Source organism: Paroedura picta, chromosome 10 (genome assembly GCF_049243985.1).
Source record: "Paroedura picta isolate Pp20150507F chromosome 10, Ppicta_v3.0, whole genome shotgun sequence".
Lineage (NCBI taxonomy): Eukaryota > Metazoa > Chordata > Lepidosauria > Squamata > Gekkonidae > Paroedura > Paroedura picta.
In genome coordinates, this window is record NC_135378.1 from 15,019,870 (window position 1) to 15,038,197 (window position 18,328).

At 44.0% G+C, this 18,328-nt stretch overlaps 1 protein-coding gene across 5 annotated transcripts in view; it reads right to left on the reverse strand.

Annotated features, from left to right (window-relative positions):
- LCORL (ligand dependent nuclear receptor corepressor like) overlaps positions 1-18,328 on the reverse strand; it is a 91,968-nt gene that overhangs the window by 38,239 nt on the left and 35,401 nt on the right. For all 5 annotated transcript variants that reach the window (XM_077301448.1, XM_077301444.1, XM_077301445.1 and 2 more), the window contains exon 5: positions 5,293-5,547. In XM_077301448.1, coding sequence (XP_077157563.1) covers positions 5,293-5,547 — 255 coding nt within the window. The remainder of the gene's footprint in view (positions 1-5,292; positions 5,548-18,328) is intronic.

Sequence of the window (18,328 nt, forward strand, 5' to 3'; positions counted from 1 at the left end):
CATTTCCCTTTTTGCTAATCTTTTTTGGTTCCCAGACTCTTGTATGGGTTAAGATTTTTCTCCTTTTTCTAGTCAGAAGGAACCTTTTGGAGCCTGCTGCAGCTCTTTAGGAAGCGGTTGATGGTGTGAATCCTAATTTCTAGTTCTATGGTTCGGCCTGCATCTGCCCTGAGCTACAGACCTTGAAAAAGGGCACTGTGCAGGATACTGTAATGAGAGTGGCTGCTGATGCAAGTTCTGAGAGTATTGTGACAGGGCCTGCTGTGAATCCAAATGCACAAACTGTTTGCTTGTTCTTCTCCATCAGGGATAAAAAAAATTGTCCACTTTCTGCTGAGTGTCAGGAGGTGGAGCTGAGGAGTGCAGCCAAGCATGCCTATCAGCACTGAAGCCATTGCCCTGGAGGAGGAGTCAGCAGAGCGTCTGCCTGCATTGATCTGTTGCTTGGAAGGTGCAATGCTTCCGCTTGGAGAACTTTAGCCAGAGGCTTCTTGACTTCATGCAGAAGCTCTATGTAAGCACCCACATTTCCCAGAGGAACATCTGATATCCATAATCGCACCATAGTTGCCAATGTGCAGGTTAAGTGCAGCAGAAGAATAAATTTTCCTATTAAGTGCATCTTTTTTTTGCTCCTCTCTGTCAGCTGATGAGGCATGTGCACCTGTACACTGCTTTGCCTGCATCTCTTCAGCTATGAGGGATAAAACTGGGGAGTGGGGGTGGCAAAACTGGGGAGTAGGTGTGACCTTGCTGAACAATTTTCAGTTCCAGTCAAATACAAATTCTCCATCTTTTTAAAAATGTGGCAGCCATGCTAGTTGATTTCTGGAGATGTCCCCAAGAACCCACAGGACTGGGAAAGCAATCATACAGGAGACTCAGCAAAGAGCTTTATAAGCTCTTATCTCGAGGTCTTGGGTTGCTGGAAGTCAACAATGATTTTTCCAATGATTTCACCATTTGCATCATTCACTCAGCGTGGAGCATCAGATTTTCATTAGGTAACACAGAATCAAGGTTCAGTGTCATCAGGGGACAGGTACAATGATAAGTCTGTGCATGGACCAGAAGGAGAGTCAGCCTTGGAAACCGAATGTCCATCAGGGGGTAAGGAGAAATTGCAGGAAGATATCACACTGGTGGACTTGCAGTGTCACAATTATGTGCGGAGAGGTGCCGGGGTTCTGCAAGTGATTTCTGTGATTGCCAGCTGCCCCATTCCTGAGGTCTAAGGGAAGGAAAATAATAAGGGTAGTTTTGCCAAGGAGGTGGAGGCACAAAACTCTGCCACAGATTCAGGGAGGATGGTTCTGATGGATGACTAACTGCTAGAAATGTCAATGGTCAGGCTCCAATTTCCCTTTGGAGAATAAATGGACCAGGGAGGCATGTGGAAAAGGTGTTCATATGGAGACTTCCCTCCATTCTGTTGGAACAGATGCAGATTTGACTGGAACTGAAAAGTTGTTTGACTCCAGGAGTACCCTAGAACTGGATGACTGTTTCTCCTTGTGTTTCAACTTGGAATGTGCCTTCTTAGGTAAGGGTCCCAATGTGAGGCCTTCATATCTGAACAAACAGGTGATAAAACCCAATGCTTCAGATCTATTCCTGGAACACACTTGATGGTGAACTCACAAGTAGGTTGGTTCTAACCAGTGATTTCAAAAGCAAGGACTGACTGTGCTGTGCCAGGGCAGATGTTTTCACTGCTCAGCTATTACAGGAATTTCTTCAATAAACTTGCCTTCATGCACACTGCTTGATCTGAGTGGGCTTTTGAGGTAACTGGAAGGTAGATCTTGTATGCAGCTTGTATCTGACACACATGGAAATGTACTCTTGATGTAGTTAGACAAAAGCTGAGAGTGGTGGCATCAAGTAATATATATTTTAGAAGGTGGGCTCCAAATCAGATACTTTAGAAACATTAGCTGGAGCTACACCAAACAGATTTTTCTTTGCCTTTAGATTTTGTTCTTATACAAGAGAGCATGTCACACAATATAATGACCACTGAGGAAGACCCCTTGGGCTTGAAACGTGTTTGGTCTGTTCTGTCATGTGCAGTTATATATGTGTTGTTTTTACTTTGTTTTTAATATATTATTGGTGCACTTTGCTTAATCAGAGTGTATGAGGATAGTGTATGTTCCATGTATCCCCTATGATGTTGTATGTAAACCGCCCTGAGCCATACGGAAGGGCGGTATAGAAATCAAATCAAATCAAATCAAATCAAACAAACAAATAAATACTTGTAATGATTTTTTAAAATATAGTTTTTCAGCTCAATCTTTGGGTTCCTGACTTCTGTTCAGGTTGGGTTTCGGTTCCCTTTTTGGTTTTGCATTGTTTGTTCAGGGAATAACAAAAATATATTATGTGCCTCACTTAAGCGCAAAAAGAGGAGGTACTCATATGAGTGAGTCACTTTTGTGCTCCAGTGTGTACATCCTTATCCATTGTTCCTCTTAATATTTGTGAAACAGCCCTGGGGGTGGAGAGTGTCCTGGCTGTCTGAGTTGGAATAGGGGCAATCAGGGTGCAGCCAGAAAAGCTGGCCGCACCCTGATTGGCCCTGTACCTACAGCTCCCTCCCGGGACGCTAGCCACTTTGCTCTCAGATGCTGCAGAAGCCAGTGTGTGTGAGAGAGACAAAGAGACACAGAGAGCCCCGCCAAACTGCAAACCAGCCCTGATTACCTGCTATGGCTCCTGCTGTGAGGGAGGGAGAGAGACAGAGAGAGCCGCCCAAATGAGCCCTCATTCCCTGCTACTAACAGCCCTGATTACCTCCTATGGCTCCTGCTGGGATGGAGAGGGAGAAAGAGATAGAGATCTCTGCCTGCCAATGTTCCCTGGGTCCTAGCGCCCATTGCATTCCTGGTTGCAATGGGCTTTCTTGCTAGTTTTTAAAATAAAGCCTACTGTAACATTCCAGATGAAGGAAGGAAACTTAGAAGATAAGAACAAGTGAAAACACATTATACTCAGCTGAAGAGAACATGTCCTCACAATGTGGCAGTGATCAAAAGACTGAGGGAAAGGGGAAGCTCCTCCCTGCAAAGTATGTGACCATTAGGTGGGAAAATGGCCTCTAATGAACACTGCAGGGCGGAGCTCCCCTTAGAGTGTTAAAGAAATACCAGAATGGGTGTAAGAGAGCCTCTGGTGGTTAGCCTGCACACGTTCAGTTATTGGCATTAACTGCTAGATTCAGGAGTAAGACAATGGAATATACATAAAGGTAAAGGTAAAGGTATCCCCTGTGCAAGCACCGAGTCATGTCTGACCCTTGGGGTGACACCCTCTAGAGTTTTTTTGGCAGACTCAATACAGGGTGGTTTGCCAGTGCCTTTCCCATTAATTACCGTTTATATATACATACAGAGATGCAATATAAGAAGTACCAGCTTTCAGATCAACTTCATCTCTGAATTATTTAATCAATACTGGATTCATATACAAAAAGATTCCTTTAGAAACTTCTAACAGAAACTTAACTATCCTCACAATATGGGTAGAGTTCTCTTCATTCAACACCTTGCTTACAGCAAGTTTCTCATTTACATCCAATTTAGGTAAAGGTAAAGGTATCCCCTGTGCAAGCACCGAGTCATGTCTGACTCTTGGGGTGACGCCCTCTAGCGTTTTCATGGCAGACTTAATACGGGGTGGTTTGCCAGTGCCTTCCCCAGTCATTACCGTTTACCCCCCAGCAAGCTGGGTACTCATTTTACCGACCTCGGAAGGATGGAAGGCTGAGTCAACCTTGAGCCGGCTGCTGGGATTGAACTCTCAGCCTTATGGGCAAAGCTTTCAGATGGCTGCCTTACCACTCTGCGCCACAAGAGGCTCACATCCAATTTACATTTCTTAAAATAGTCTGAGAGGGGCTGACAATATTTTGAGAATTTAACACAGTCAAATAGTATGTGGGCCAGAGTATCTGGCCTTCTACATCCATGAAAGCACTGTCTTTCCTCTAAGGGAGTTTGTGAGAATCGACTTTTCGCTACATTCGAGGGCAAGATGTTTAATTGTGCCTTTAGTTGACCGATCATCTAATATTTGTAAATATGGAGGCATGCATTTGTATTTTGGCAATCCACCCCAGCGGTACAGAGAGCATACACTTGTACTTGTTGAGGCTGAGAATTGCATGTCCAGATCCTCCAACCTCCGAGTTATTTTCTTCCTAACTGTATGTTCTTCCTGAGTAACCAGAAAACAAATATCTAGTGTGAGGTTGAGAATTCCTAGGCTGGTTGTCTGAGGGGATTTCAACAACATCACCAAGTCTAGCTTGTCAAGAACAGCTCAGGATTCCATGGTCTCCATGACAACACTGGGGTAATAAGAATCAAACTTTTGATCAGGTGTTTTGTTCTAGAAAGGAAGATTAAAGGCAGAGTGATCAAAGATGTCCCCCTTGTCATAGACAGATCTCTAGTTGCTGAAGCTGAGACCCACAAGGGTACCAAGACTCTGTAGGGATAGGGGGCTGATTAAGATGATCCACCTGTGCAGTCTGATGGATTTAAGAATTTTCAGAAGGCACCAGGGGGGGTTGCTTTCCAGGATTGACTGGCTCCATCCTCCAGCAATTCCAGTCTTAATACCAGAGTAAGTTTCAGAGTGTGAAACTGAGTAACAGCTGCTCTGTTCCATTCCCCAAGGCTCCATTCTACATAAAGCCAACAAGAGAGGCCATCTGGACTGAGCTGCCACCAATGTACAGATGTTACTCATCTCATGGAGGCTGAGGAAACCATGTACTGCCTGGAGGCAGTTTCAGAGTGGATGAGGTCTAAGAAGCTAAAACGTCATCCTGAGAAAGAGGTGCCACCAGTGGAGGGAAGGGTTGACCCAGGGTACCCCTGTTCCAATTGGGATACACGCTCCTTAAAAAAACAAATTTGTAGCTTAGAGATGCTCACGGCCCTGGGCCTCCTGTTCACCATGGATACATTTCAGTATCTTAGCTGTAGCCCTTCCTGGGTAGAAAAGATCTTGCCACTGTGGTGTATGCGTAGCATTATCTAGAACAAATAATTGCTTTCCCTGTGAATTGTCCTGATTCACTAACTACTTATAGATACAGAAGCTCTGATGTCCACAACTGAGCTACCATGTCCTAAAAGGTATTGCTTATCCATTTCAAATACTAATTTCAATATACACCAGCAAAGCAACACATATGCAATTCCTAATTTAAAATGCCTCTCAGATATATAACGTAGCTCATTTCCAATCACATCAAATGAAGAACAACAAAAGATTTACCTGACTGAGCATTCTGGTCTTGTGTTCGATTCACAGTGAGGTCTAGAGGGCTTTCCTGTTCTTCCTGAAGTGAATTTTCCGTTTGGTTCATTTGGATACCTTTACGTATCAGACTTGTTTCATATGATGAACCGTTTCTATTTTCTTGCATTTTACTACTTTTTGAAATGTATTCAATTGCAAATTGACGGATCATCTTTTTCATTAATTCCTGAGCAACTAGGGGAATGTTAGGATCACAGTTCTGAGGAAGATCTAGAAGGGAAGAAAAACAATACAACATACATATGGATTAAAATTAAAAGTACTTAATGCATTATGTTTATTTTTTTTCTTTCTGCAAAACAAGTCACTTGATCTGTGGAGTAGTTGCGAATCTGTCAGTGTTCTCAAAATATTTCACTTATTGAAATCTAACTACTAATTCAATATTTACTTTGAGTACTGTTGGTTCAAAGAAGTTAAGGGCTACAACCCAAAAAGCTGAAGACAGCTGTATACATAGTCTAACATTTCTCCACAAGTTTCACTGCAGAATCACCAGTGCTGAAGACTCAGACCACAGTTTGTATGAAAAGGAATTGAGCTCTTGTACATAGGAAATACTGGCAGTAAAAACAGCAAAGAAATGCCTCAACTGCACATCCGTTTCCCAAGTGTACATCCCCAGGATTTTTTCAACTGCATCCTTAACACAAGAGGCTGAATCCAGCACAAAAACTGCTAAAGAAATAACATTCCCAAACAAAGGTCCTTCAAGATGCTGAAAACAAAACTTTTTACATGTTTAGTTTGGTTTATTATTATGACGATGACGATGTGAGATTGGCAGTCAAGAATGTATACAAACACTGTGTACATGAAAAACAGCCCAGTGAGTTACAGCCTCTCACTTAATTGTAATTTAACTTTGAGAATCAGAAAAGCATGTGAAGCCGAGATTCCGTTTACATAAGCTGTAAATTTTGACAGCACTCTGTTAATCAAACACAATGCAAATTAAGTCAAATTAAGTCAATGCTATAAAAAAAGGTTATTAAGATTGTAACACAAAAACAAGGCTCATTGTTACACAGCTCAATGCTCATTAAGGCTAGAACACACCAGAAAGTACATTCATCATCATGCACTTCATTCAGATCTATGAGCAAGAGGCCCATTATGCACGGAGTGGAAGGTCCGCATTCAGGGTGGAATGGCGGCGGCTAAAATCACCAATTATGCATGCTGCAGGCGGCAACCGGATACAGAGTCAACGTACGCTGCCCAAAAAGCCGCGTTAGTGAGATGCGGAAGAAAGTAGAGCTTCCCGGGACTAGGGCGCAACCAGAAGCGGCTCCGGAGTAGCCGCATGGATAATCAGATACTCTGGGTTTTGCCGCCATTGCGTTCCATCCTGAGCGTAAGCGGTTTGTTTAGCTTCTTCCTCCTCCGTGTTCTCCATACCGCTGTTTCAGCGGCCGTGCATAATAGGCCAGAGAGAAGAATGATCTGTGGGCCCCTTCTCTGGTACAAACATACAGAACGAACTGTCCTAAGGACCAATATTTTGCTACTTTAGGAAGCAGTTAGTTGCTAAGAGCTGAGTAGATTTTACCATTTCATTAAACAAAGTCTATTCATTTATTAATTAATTAAAATATTTATACACAACATTTTCTTTTGGCTCAACGTTGAAGCCTTCCACCAATCTAAAGAAGCTTCCTCCAAATTAAGAGATCCACTGAAGTTGGAAGGCTCTCTGGAGGATGGGATCCAACCCAGTGTCAAAGCTTGTGTTAGATGTCCTTCCTAAGATGCCTATGATATTTTGCAGTGCATTAAAAGGGGGTGAAGAGCCTCTTGTGGCGCAGGGTGGTAAGGCAGAAGAAATGCTGTCTGAAGCTGTCTGTCCATGAGGTTGAGAGTTCAATCCCAGCAGCCGGCTCAAGGTTGACTCAGCCTTCCATCCTTCCGGGGTCGGTAAAATGAGTACCCAGCTTGTTGGGGGGTAAACGGTAATGACTGGGGAATACCTTAAAAGGGGGTGAACAGCCCATCTGGACCTCCAAATACAAAATAAGTTCTTTGAACATCTAATGAAAAGTAATAACTGTACAATTTATAGTACTTCATATAGGAAGGTAATTGAGTGATGCCCATTCAGAGTCAAGGTTAAGAACACAAAAATGACTTTCGTTGTAGTTTATATTTGCTTTTGCATGATTTTGAAATTCATTTCTTTTGCTTTTATGTTAATTGTTACAGCTGAATTTCAACATGTAGTTTTCCTTTCCTCCAAATGAGGATCCTAATCTATAATTTAATCCTGGTTTAGAGAGAACAAACTACAACTGTGGTTAGGAAGCAACCACAAATTGTGCTTGGCTGATAACATGAAATGATTAAATGCTACCTTGTGTGTACCAAGGGAAAAGGAGGGTGGACAGAGTTCAAATCCAAAGCACTCCTGAGTTCATTCTTCATTCTATTAGTGACATACTAGAGTTTGGTCTTATGTATGAACGATACCATTTGCTTGAATGCATACAACAGTGAGTAGAGCTTGCAAAACAAATTACTGTCTAATTCTCTTTCCAATGAAGCACCTCAAATCAACCGAAAACCTACTAGTAAGGGTCAGGAGGGCTTTGCGCAAGGTGCGAGGAATCCGGTATAATGATGCAAAAGGAAAGGGAAAATCAGAAAAGATCTAGTTGATGAAGACATTAAAATTAAGAATAAGCCACTCAAAATGCTGCACTGGATATAAGGCGAAGTACTATAGCATAACTAATATATATGATCTTCTAATCATATGGACCATGTCAGCTAACTGCCTTGGGTAACATCCCTATCCCTAACTTAAAATAAAAGTGATAAATTCCGAATTCAAATTGGGTTGTATATAATGGCAAAAAATCCCTGTATTCAGAATCAAACTTCTTATCTGAGCAGGCTAGCCAGACTTGAAGTAATTTACATCTAACCATTAAAGATATTCTTAATTCAGCAATTATTAAACAGCAAACATGTGGCAGTTATAGCTTGTTTGTCTTTCCCTTTTGGATGCCAAATGGGTGCATCTTATGCTTTTCCCCAGGAATCCAACAAGGATGAGCAGTAATAGATTTTCAGAAAGATGTTGCAGAGGACTGGGGGCGACAACTGAAGAAATTACTATTTCTAGCCAGAGCTCTAAAACCTCGAAAAACTATTTTATTTTATTTTAATACTTGAATATTTAATAATTAACAAATTATTGAGGGCTCCCAATTGGGCCCTCCGAGTGTCACTCACTCTGGGGCCAAGTGGCCAATCAGAGGAGATGCACACAGCGCGGCTCCTGATTGACCACTTGCCCACTTGCTGCGTCATCCACTGGAGGGTGAGGGGGCCGCCAGAAGATGCTTCTCCGCCGGGAAAGGAGCAGGGCCCTGCTCCTTTCCCGCTGCTGAAGCCAGGACCTTGCCCCCGCGATGATGACTCGGGAGGCGCGCAGCGCCTCTTGAGCCGCCTTCCCCCCACGCCGCCATTACCAGCCTGCCCGCTGCTGCCACAGCCAGCCGACCGCCATGGACAGCATGGCTGGGGAGGCAGCAGGTGGAGGCGGCACCCGGGGGGGCCCCTCACGCCCCTGCCAAGCCGGCCCCCCTGCCTGGAGCCGCCCCAGCCCCAGGAGCCTTCGACCCCTGCAAAGGGACAGCCCCACTGCATCACTGATGCACCAGCCCTGTCCCTTTGCTGCCCACGAGGCCCACCAGCCGCCTCGAAGGCGCCCACACGAACCAGCCCCGCAACGAGCCAGAAGAGCCCCGGCCAGGAAGTAGCCTACATGCCAGATAAGCTCTTCCGCCGTGCCCCCCAGTCACCCTATGAACCGCCACCGCCGCTGCTGATTCCCCCACCCGACACACCCAGCCACCCACCCACCGCACTCTTCCGCCGCCAACTCCAAGTTGCCCCCGTTGCCGCCGCCGCTGCCCCGCCGCTGGTTCCACGCACCCCCATATGCTGAGCCACCGCACGCTTACCATACCCACCCCTCCACAAGCCGTCCCCGCAATCCGCTGCCGTTTCCCCCACCACAAACACCCATGCACCCACCCCTCTCTACCCCACGCTCTTCCCCCCACCTCCCCCTCCCAAATCGCTCCCCCCTCACAACTCCCCCAAAACCCCCCAGGGACTCTTCACACACACCCCTGTCCCATCCCATTCCACCTACCTACCTGTCTGTCTGTCTGCCTGCCTTCCTCTATTTCTCTATCTCCTTCCTGCCTCTCTCTCTCTCCCTCTCACTTGCTCTTTCGGACTTCCTATCTTTCTGCCTTTCTCCCTTCCTTTCTTTCTCCCTTCTATCCATCCCTTCACCCACCCCTTGCCCTCCTTTCTCCCTCTCATCCCTCCTTCCCTCTTCTACCTTCCTCTCCTTTATTCTTCCTTCCAATTCCCTAGAGCCCGCTGTATTTTTTCTACAGTGGGCTTAATTTCTAGTGCCTCATAAAGCTGAAACAGAAAATCAAGCAACAGCCCTCCACACTTCCAAATACAGGGGTAAGTTTGTGAATGCTGCATTCGTCATAGCCTACCTTATAAAATGGCTAGTGGTTCCCACTGGTACATTTTGTTGGTTTGTTTTATTGATACAGTATTAGATGCCTACTACTCAAAGCTTGAAAATTAGTGCCTGCATTATATAGGAACACTGGATGATGAGATTATCAATTCTCCTGCTCTTTATCCTGGATGAATGTTTTCAGGGCCCTATTCACATCCTGTGGCATACCTTTTTCTTATGATACCAAGTACATCATTGAAGATGCTGAATGTAGAGTCTTGGAAAGACCCAGACATATTCTGTTTAGAACAATTGACAAAATAAAAGATCCTAAGTATCTGATTACCTGCTCCTTTGAATATATTTATATGCTGAAGTCTATATAACTATGATTATTCGGAAACACTGGCATATTGTGGATGATGTTATAAATTGCTCCGATCCCCCAAGAGTAGCTTTCTGGATGACTTGTTTTCTTAAAGACTTATCAGTTCATTCAGACATGCCCATCAGACATGTCTCTATTCTTGCGGAAGGTTTTTAAAAATGCCAACATTGTGTTGTATGCAACTATGCCTTAAAGATGGATTCATACCACAAACTTGATTGTAATTTTATCTTTTGATTTTTTGCTACATGTTCAACTGACAGTGTTGTATATGCTATCACATATCCTTGCTCCCCGATTTGTAAAGGGATGACAAAGTGGGCAGTCCGGGTCCATGTGCTTGAGCATCATAGATGCATTAGGAAAAAGAATATTGACATGCCATTACCAGTTCATTTTGTTCAAGCAGGACATAGAGAGGAGGATCTGATTTTTTTTGTGTGTTCAAACTTCATAAATGCAATTATGCAGACAATCACAAAAGCTGTTTTCTGTTACTCATTTGCACCTTGTAATAACACAGCTGTTTGCTATTTCACTTTGAGATTGCCACCACATTAAGGATGTTTTGATGAGACTCCTGCAACACTTACAGTTTTCTTTTTTGTACTTAAGGACTTAGCATACCTTAGGACAATAACAGCTTGATAGTCACAGAAGCCTGAGGGACAAATGCAGGCTAAGCTGCCAATAGTAAGGGAACTTTTTATAAGAAAAATTGTTATTATTAGGTGCGAAGTCGTGTCCGACCCATCGCGACCCCATGGACAAGGATACTTTATTTAATACAACCTTTATTTTCTTTGAAACTTTTGCATGTACTAAATCCTGCATTTATTTTTTTTCCATGTACTAAATGAAGCATTTATTTCTTGTAAACTCTGTATATTTTGGAACGTTCTTCTTGGAGTATATGAAAAATTTTGGTTTGGATGGTGAATTTTATTTTTTTATATTTGTTTATTGTTAAGCTGTTTCCAATGCATTTTTTAAAAATTGGCATTACGTAAAATATTCAAACATATTGTATATCTAATAGAACTATCAATTGAGAAAAGTCATATTGACAGAAACTATCGTCTTGATTTGTTGTGAACGCTTCAAGTAATAAATTGAATGAAAAATCTTTGGACAACAACTCTTGCAGAAATTGTTATACTTTAAAGCTATTATTTGCATAGGTATTTCTTTTGATGTTCTAATATATCTATGCAAACCCATTTTTCTTATTGTCTTTTCCTTATGATGCCTAGCATATAAGGCTGTTAATGCCCTAATAGACCTATGGTGAAGAATTGACCTAGGGATGTGTGGAACTCTCTCTGGGCATCTAGGATGTGCCAGATTTTCTCTTTATGATGTCTAAGATTAGGACAAGGTATGGTAAGGATTATGGGGCAAGGAACTGATCTCAGGCTACAAACCTAGATCTATTCTAAACCCTTGGAGAAAAGGCAGGGCTCCAATATAGTGAAGGTGGTTCTAAATCTGTCACCTTCCCAGCAGAAGTAATAGTCAATGGAGATAACATCAGCCATAGAATATCCTCACTGGGTTTTTCCGAACCATTTGTAAGTGTAAGAGGACAGCTAGGCATAACAAGAATATTGGACCTCTACCACTGGGAGTCTTCACCTGTAACAGTGGGGGATAACAGGGTCCATAGGATTGACAATGAAGAAGCCAATCAAGCAAAGTTTTATTACTCCACAAGATTTAGGCCTGATAATAGATTCTTCTGAATGTATGCTCAAATCCATGCTTTCTCAACAAGGGTTTTGTGAAACCCTGGGGTTTCTTGATAGCCCTGGAAGGTCTTCCTGAATGGGTGGTAGTTATGAGGGGGTATGACTATATATAATCATAACTGGCAGCCCCCCCTCCCTACCCAAACGGCCAATTTTGGGAATGGCAAAAAGGTTGAGAAAGGCTGATTTAACCCATTAGAATTCTCAGATTTGCACTTGTTTATGTCCCATGATGAATTACCGAAGTGAGCAATCCCCTTGAAGGAGAGATGGGAATGATCTAGGGTCTGAATCCACAAGGTGGCAGGCATGTAAAATGAACTGTATGAAGTCTGGCATACCGTCCCTCATCCCAGTCTGTATGTGTATCTTTTAACTAAGGGGAATGAGCCAGATGAAGGCACAAGTTTGACATGTATGTCACCTGCACCACCTGGTAGCTACAGGACATCAAATTCTATGGAGAAAAGAATAAGGTTTATAATGACCCACTCTCTGGGGACATCAAGGGAAGATGTAGTAAGGAAGCTCCATTTCCCATTCCAGCAAAGATTGCTGCAATCATATACTGCTACAGGTAAATTAGACACGCAGTGCTATCTAAACTATTAGCCATAGAGTATAAGAGAACTGACCATAGAAGCAAGCATCTCTTGCTAAGGGATTGTAGCAAGGTTATAGTACCAAGTGGTGACTACATTCACCCCCTTCAGGGACTTAGTCCCATGGTGCAGTTATTTAAAGTGGGAAATAAGTGTAAACTAAGAGAATCGGTATGGAGCCTCTCCTAGTCCCTAACAGTGACTTGGGATGTCTGGCTTTTACAACTGGTGCTATCAGATCCTCTTGGATATGAAAAACTATCACTGAACCATAGGTAAAGGTAAAGGTATCCCCTGTGCAACACCAAGTCATGTCTGACCCTTGGGTTGACACCCTCTAGCGTTTTCATGGCAGACTCAATACGGGGTGGTTTGCCAGTGCCTTCCCCAGTCATTACCGTTCTCCCCCCAACACTGAACCCTACAGAATAGATAAATTGCTTAAATTTGGCTCCAAAGGCACAACAGCCGAACACTTCTGTTTTCCCCAAGAATATGGGAAAATAAGTCCTACCAGTGCTGTCAGAAACACCTTTGATTTGGGATGAAGGCAATCCCAGCAGAGAGGTAATAGGTAAAATAAAAAATGCTATATGTCATTAGCCTAGGTAGTCTGCTGTCTCTCAAAGTAACCAACAATCAGAGAACGGGAACTTTGCCTACTTCAGGTCAACTGTATTCAAGCTTGATATATGAAATTCATCTACAGTCATCAAATCAAACAACCTGCAAAATTACTTAGGATAGCTAGAAAGCTATTTGTTGTTGTTGTTGTTGTTGTTAAATACTGAAAAAAACAACAACTGGAGACATGTACAGCCTACACTGCTTTCTTTATAACTCCAAAAAATTTGGTCCAAGGGGAGCTCTAGAGATGTTTCTGGGAAATAACTCTTATTTTCCCCTGGCCAGGGGCTATTGGCAAGAACTGAGATATAGCCAATGCCCTGGGAGTTGTTTTGTCATTAATCCTGATAACATTCTCTCTGAATAACCTGGTACCACCAATAGTAGCTAATAAATATGGGGAGTTAACGCAAGAATTCACTCAGAACAAGCAGGCACCTAGGGAAGAACACTTGGACTCAACCAAGGACATTTTCAGTCCTGGTCCCCACTTGGTGGAGTGAGCTCCCAAGGCATTGTCGGAGCTGGCACAGTTCCACAGTCCTATAAGACAGAGCTCTTCCATTCAGCTTTTGCATGGAGCCAATGATCTGGTAACAGTCTTGGAGAATTCAAGTTTGCACATTGTTCTGTGCCATTTTGTTGATCCTAATAAGAGACAATACCTGGATTGTGTGTTTGGCATTTGGACCAACATGACTGCAAACCTCTTTTTTCTGCTTCAACTTTGCTCAACCTCAATAAGTTTGTGTGTGTGTGTGTGTGGAGTAACTTGCTGAAGCAGCATTTAACTGAAAAACAAGCTGCCAGGAAGCAATTTATATGTCTTCCTGAACTGTAGGGAGACCAGCATCATTCCTCATGCAAAAGACACTGTTGGGCTGGGACTGGTGCAGATGCCAAGGCCTGCCAGGAGGCAGAGACCTGACAGCACGGACCTCTGGCAGCTGCTCACTTGCTCTCCACAGCCCCCCGGGGAGTGAGAACTGCATTTCACAGTTTCAGGTAGGTTTGGAGCTGATCGCTTCCTTCCCTCCCCAGGTGAGCTCGTTCAGTGCCAGGCAACAGTGAGCATTCCCGACAAACACACCCCTCCCTTTAGTAAAATCTGGCCTGGGATAAACTTATCAGAAGCAATAAACCTTTTGGCCGAAAATGATATACTGCTGTTCTACGGATACTTTGGGCTTTTCTGCACATTGGGCATCATTGCATGAAGCCTGTTGAATGGCAAAGCACGAAAAATAATCGAGACTAACACTTCATACCTCTCGAGCTGTCCCGAATGTTTCTGGGTGCTTTTTGCGCATCTTGCACTCCTCACTTGCTGCTGGAAACACGAGGAGAGCAAGGCGCTTTAGTCTTGTTGCGCATTGGCCTGCCTACCACTGTCACCAACCAATCCCCTCCTCGCATAGCTGACTGACATATGAACCTCCAGTGACCACCAAATTTTTTTTTAATAGACTTATTCGTTTAAATGCCTATCTGAATCTTCATAGAGGCACAGAAAATCACCACCAAGGCGCATGTCCACCTATTCGTTGATCCAGGCAGTTCTCTATTTTTAAAAAGAACTTCCCGTCCCGGGAAGAGGGAGGCAGGTGCAAGGGCGGGACATTGGTGGCAGATGTGGCGCTTCTTCGCCTGTATATTTCTTGTGCTCGTGGCCTGCTGGTTGTCTGCTACGGCAGGGGTAGTCAACCTGTGGTCCTCCAGATGTCCATGGACTACAATTCCCATGAGCCCCTGCCAGCATTTGCTGGCAGGGGCTCATGGGAATTGTAGTCCATGGACATCTGGGTGACCACAGGTTGACTACCCCTGCGCTAGGAGAAAGCTCTTTTAGTTTGCTGAATCCACTTTATGTGATTCCCCAACCAGCGCTTTAAAATGGCGGATGCAGCAAGCAGTTTGCTGGCCAGACAGGGGAGGTTGGTGACATAATGCAGAGTGGCCAGAATATAGTGTCTGGCTGTGCAGATGCTGTGCAGAAAAACCCTTTTAATTATTAATTGGTTTTAATTGTTACTGTATCATTGTTTACTGTTTTATTGTCTGTATCCATAACTGTATCCATAACTATGTATGTACACTGCCCTGAGCTAGCCTGGGAAAGGCAGTCTTGAAATTTAAATAACAATTTTCTCCTGCTCATTGGCAGGTTAGTTATCAGGTACTGGAAACTGTTTGAATTCTAAGGCTATCAGGGCTGGGCTGTGGTCCTGATAGTCTTCAAATTTTAAAAAGGTTGGTGATCACCCATACTAAATCAGATCATCAGTCCATCACTGCCAGTGATGTTCAGAGATGCTTTACTACTAATTGTACCTCTGCATGGTGCCTTGGACATCATGGGTGGTTTCCCATGCAAGAGTTAAAGAGGGCCTTTAATCCTGTTTAGCTTCCAAGGTGTGATATTTATTTAATTTTAAAGCTTTTATGACTGGGTAGCCATGTTGGTCTGAAGTAGCAAAACTAAAATTGAGTCCACCTTTAAGACAAACACAAATTTATTAAAGGTGTGAGTTCTTGAGTGCATGAACCCTTCCTCAGGTGAGATTAAATTAGCCTGCCATCCTCTAGACTGTCAGCAAGTCTCTAGACTCTTTGGGAAGGGATTATTGTTGTTGTTATTATTATTATTATTATTTAATTTGTAGACCGCCCTTCTCCAAATAGGTCTCAGGGCGGTTTACAACATAAACAGTTAAAACACAATAAAATCCCCATAAAAACCCCAATTTACATCAACAACAAGGCACATATAACATATAAGCGGCAATAGTCACAATTCTAATCGTATTTACCCGACTTCCCCCCAAATTCAGCCTGGTGGGGAGAATAATATTCAGAAGAGGGTGGCACCAATACAATAGATCTAACAATGATCTCGATGTTAGAGATCTCAATATTGGAGGGGATCCTCTGATGGATTAGAGGGAGAGCTAACCTGGCCTCAACCATATGCCTGGCAGAAGAGCTCCGTCTTGCAGGCCCTGGTAAACATCTGACCCTTCACTTCTTATAGGCAGTTTATCTGATCCGGAGGATCTTTTGTCCTACTTCAAGATTCTATATCCCTTGTACTTGGGGAGAGGAGAGAATGAAAGGTTAGTTTAACTGGGAAGCACAGCCTCGTTAATATACTTTCTCCCTCATGGTTGGCCTTGGAAGGGGAAGTATCCCATTATCAGATTAAAGAACCGGGAAGGCATACATCACCACGGAAGGCTTCAGGGACCCTGGTCTCCGTCTGCCTTCCAAAACATGTTTTGGCTCCCACAGGCCTCAGGCCATACTGTTGTGCCGAAAGGGTTTGACAGAAACACGCCAAGCCAGTGCCAGAGATGCTTTTCTGCCTTCTGTGCCATGCATCTTAATTGGGCTCTTTTTTTGGTTCTTCCCTCTGTCATGGCCAGCACAGCTATTTTCAGGGAATGTGCAGGCTGGGACCAAAGCTTTCATGCTCTCTGCCCTCATAGAGGGCTCTGTATCCTGTCAAGAAGGCAGTCATCTTCCCAGGCTTGTTCTGATGCACTGTGATGGGGGAGCTGAAAAGTGCACTTGATCCTTAACACTTTCCTCTCTATGGAGGCACAGGTCACGAGTGTGGCATGGCAGGCCTTCTACCACCTACACCAAGACAAGCTACTAGTGCCCTACTTGGCCCCAGAACACCTAGCCATAGTGATCCATGCGACAGTCACCTCTAGACTGGATTTCTGCAATTCGCTCTACGCAGACCTACTCTTATCCTCAATCCAGAAACTACAACTGTTTGATAATGTCACAGCCAGGATCCTCACAAATGCACCATGGACATCCCATATCCAGCCGGTACTCCAACAACTCAACTAGCTCTCAATTGAATTCCAGACTAGGCTTAAGGTTCTGATAATTACCTTCAAGAGCATACGTGGTCTGGACCCAGTGTACCTGAGAGACCATCTCTCTGCCTATATCCCCAAAAGAGTACTACGCTCTGCCACCGTTAACTGGCTAGTAATCCCTGGCCTGCCGATTGGGCTCTCCGATTGCCGCTCCGCTGCCAAGGGAGCAATTGCGAGCCGCGCACAGCGCGGCTCGCAGTTGCTCCCTTGCCGGCGGTCTGATGCGTCGAGAGGCGCAAACCGCCTCCGACGCGTCAGGCCGCCGCCACGCCGGCAATTGCGGCCTGCCGACTCGGGGGCCACCCGCGGCCCCGCTAGCGCCCGCTGTATTCCAGGTACAGCAGGCTTGATTACTAGTAAGTTTATAAACTAGAAAGGTTTGTTGGATACTATTGGACTCAAATTTTGTTTTGTGAAATTATTACAAAACTATTAAATAAACAAATATTGAAAACACAACAAATCAAGGTCAAGGAAAATCTAAAACAAACTATGTTAATCCCTAATCTTGCTCAAACGAAATGGTTTTACATTGCCTTGGAAATCTTGTAGATATGGACTAAGGCATTTTTATTTTATTTTTTATTTCTTTAGACTTCTATGCTGCCATTCCTGGGGTCACCAGCTCATGGCAGTTTACAACATTTTAGAATACAATAAAATCCAACACTAAAACTATAAATTAACCCCACAGCATCATCACACAGAGGTTAACTATAACAGTTCTGGCTGTGGTCTTCGAGCAGCATATGATATCAAGGTTTCGAGGAGGGGCTCAAGAAGGAATGTCACCATCCTGGCCTCAAACAAACACATGGTGGAAGTCCTAGTTCCTTCAGGGTGCTCAGCTCTTTCGGGAGCTCATCCCACCCTGGTTAAGGCCAGACGGACTTCTCTCAGGCTGGGGAGAACCAATCTATTGGTGTTTAAACAGTAAACAGTTCTCCGGGGAACATAGATTGACAGGCAATCCCTCAGATACGGTGGACCCAGACTGCATATGGCCTTAAAGGTCAAAACCAATACCTTGAACCAGATCTGGAATTCCACTGGTAACCAATGAAGCTGCCTCAATGTCAGCTGGCTGTGGGTCCTCCAAGGCATTCTGGTGAGAACCCTAGCAGCAGCATTTTCACAATTTGCAGTTTCCAAGTCAGGGACAAGGGTAGGCCCGCATAGTTTCAGAAGTTTAAGCTGGAGGCGACTGTTGCATGGATCACTGTGGCCACATGCTTTGA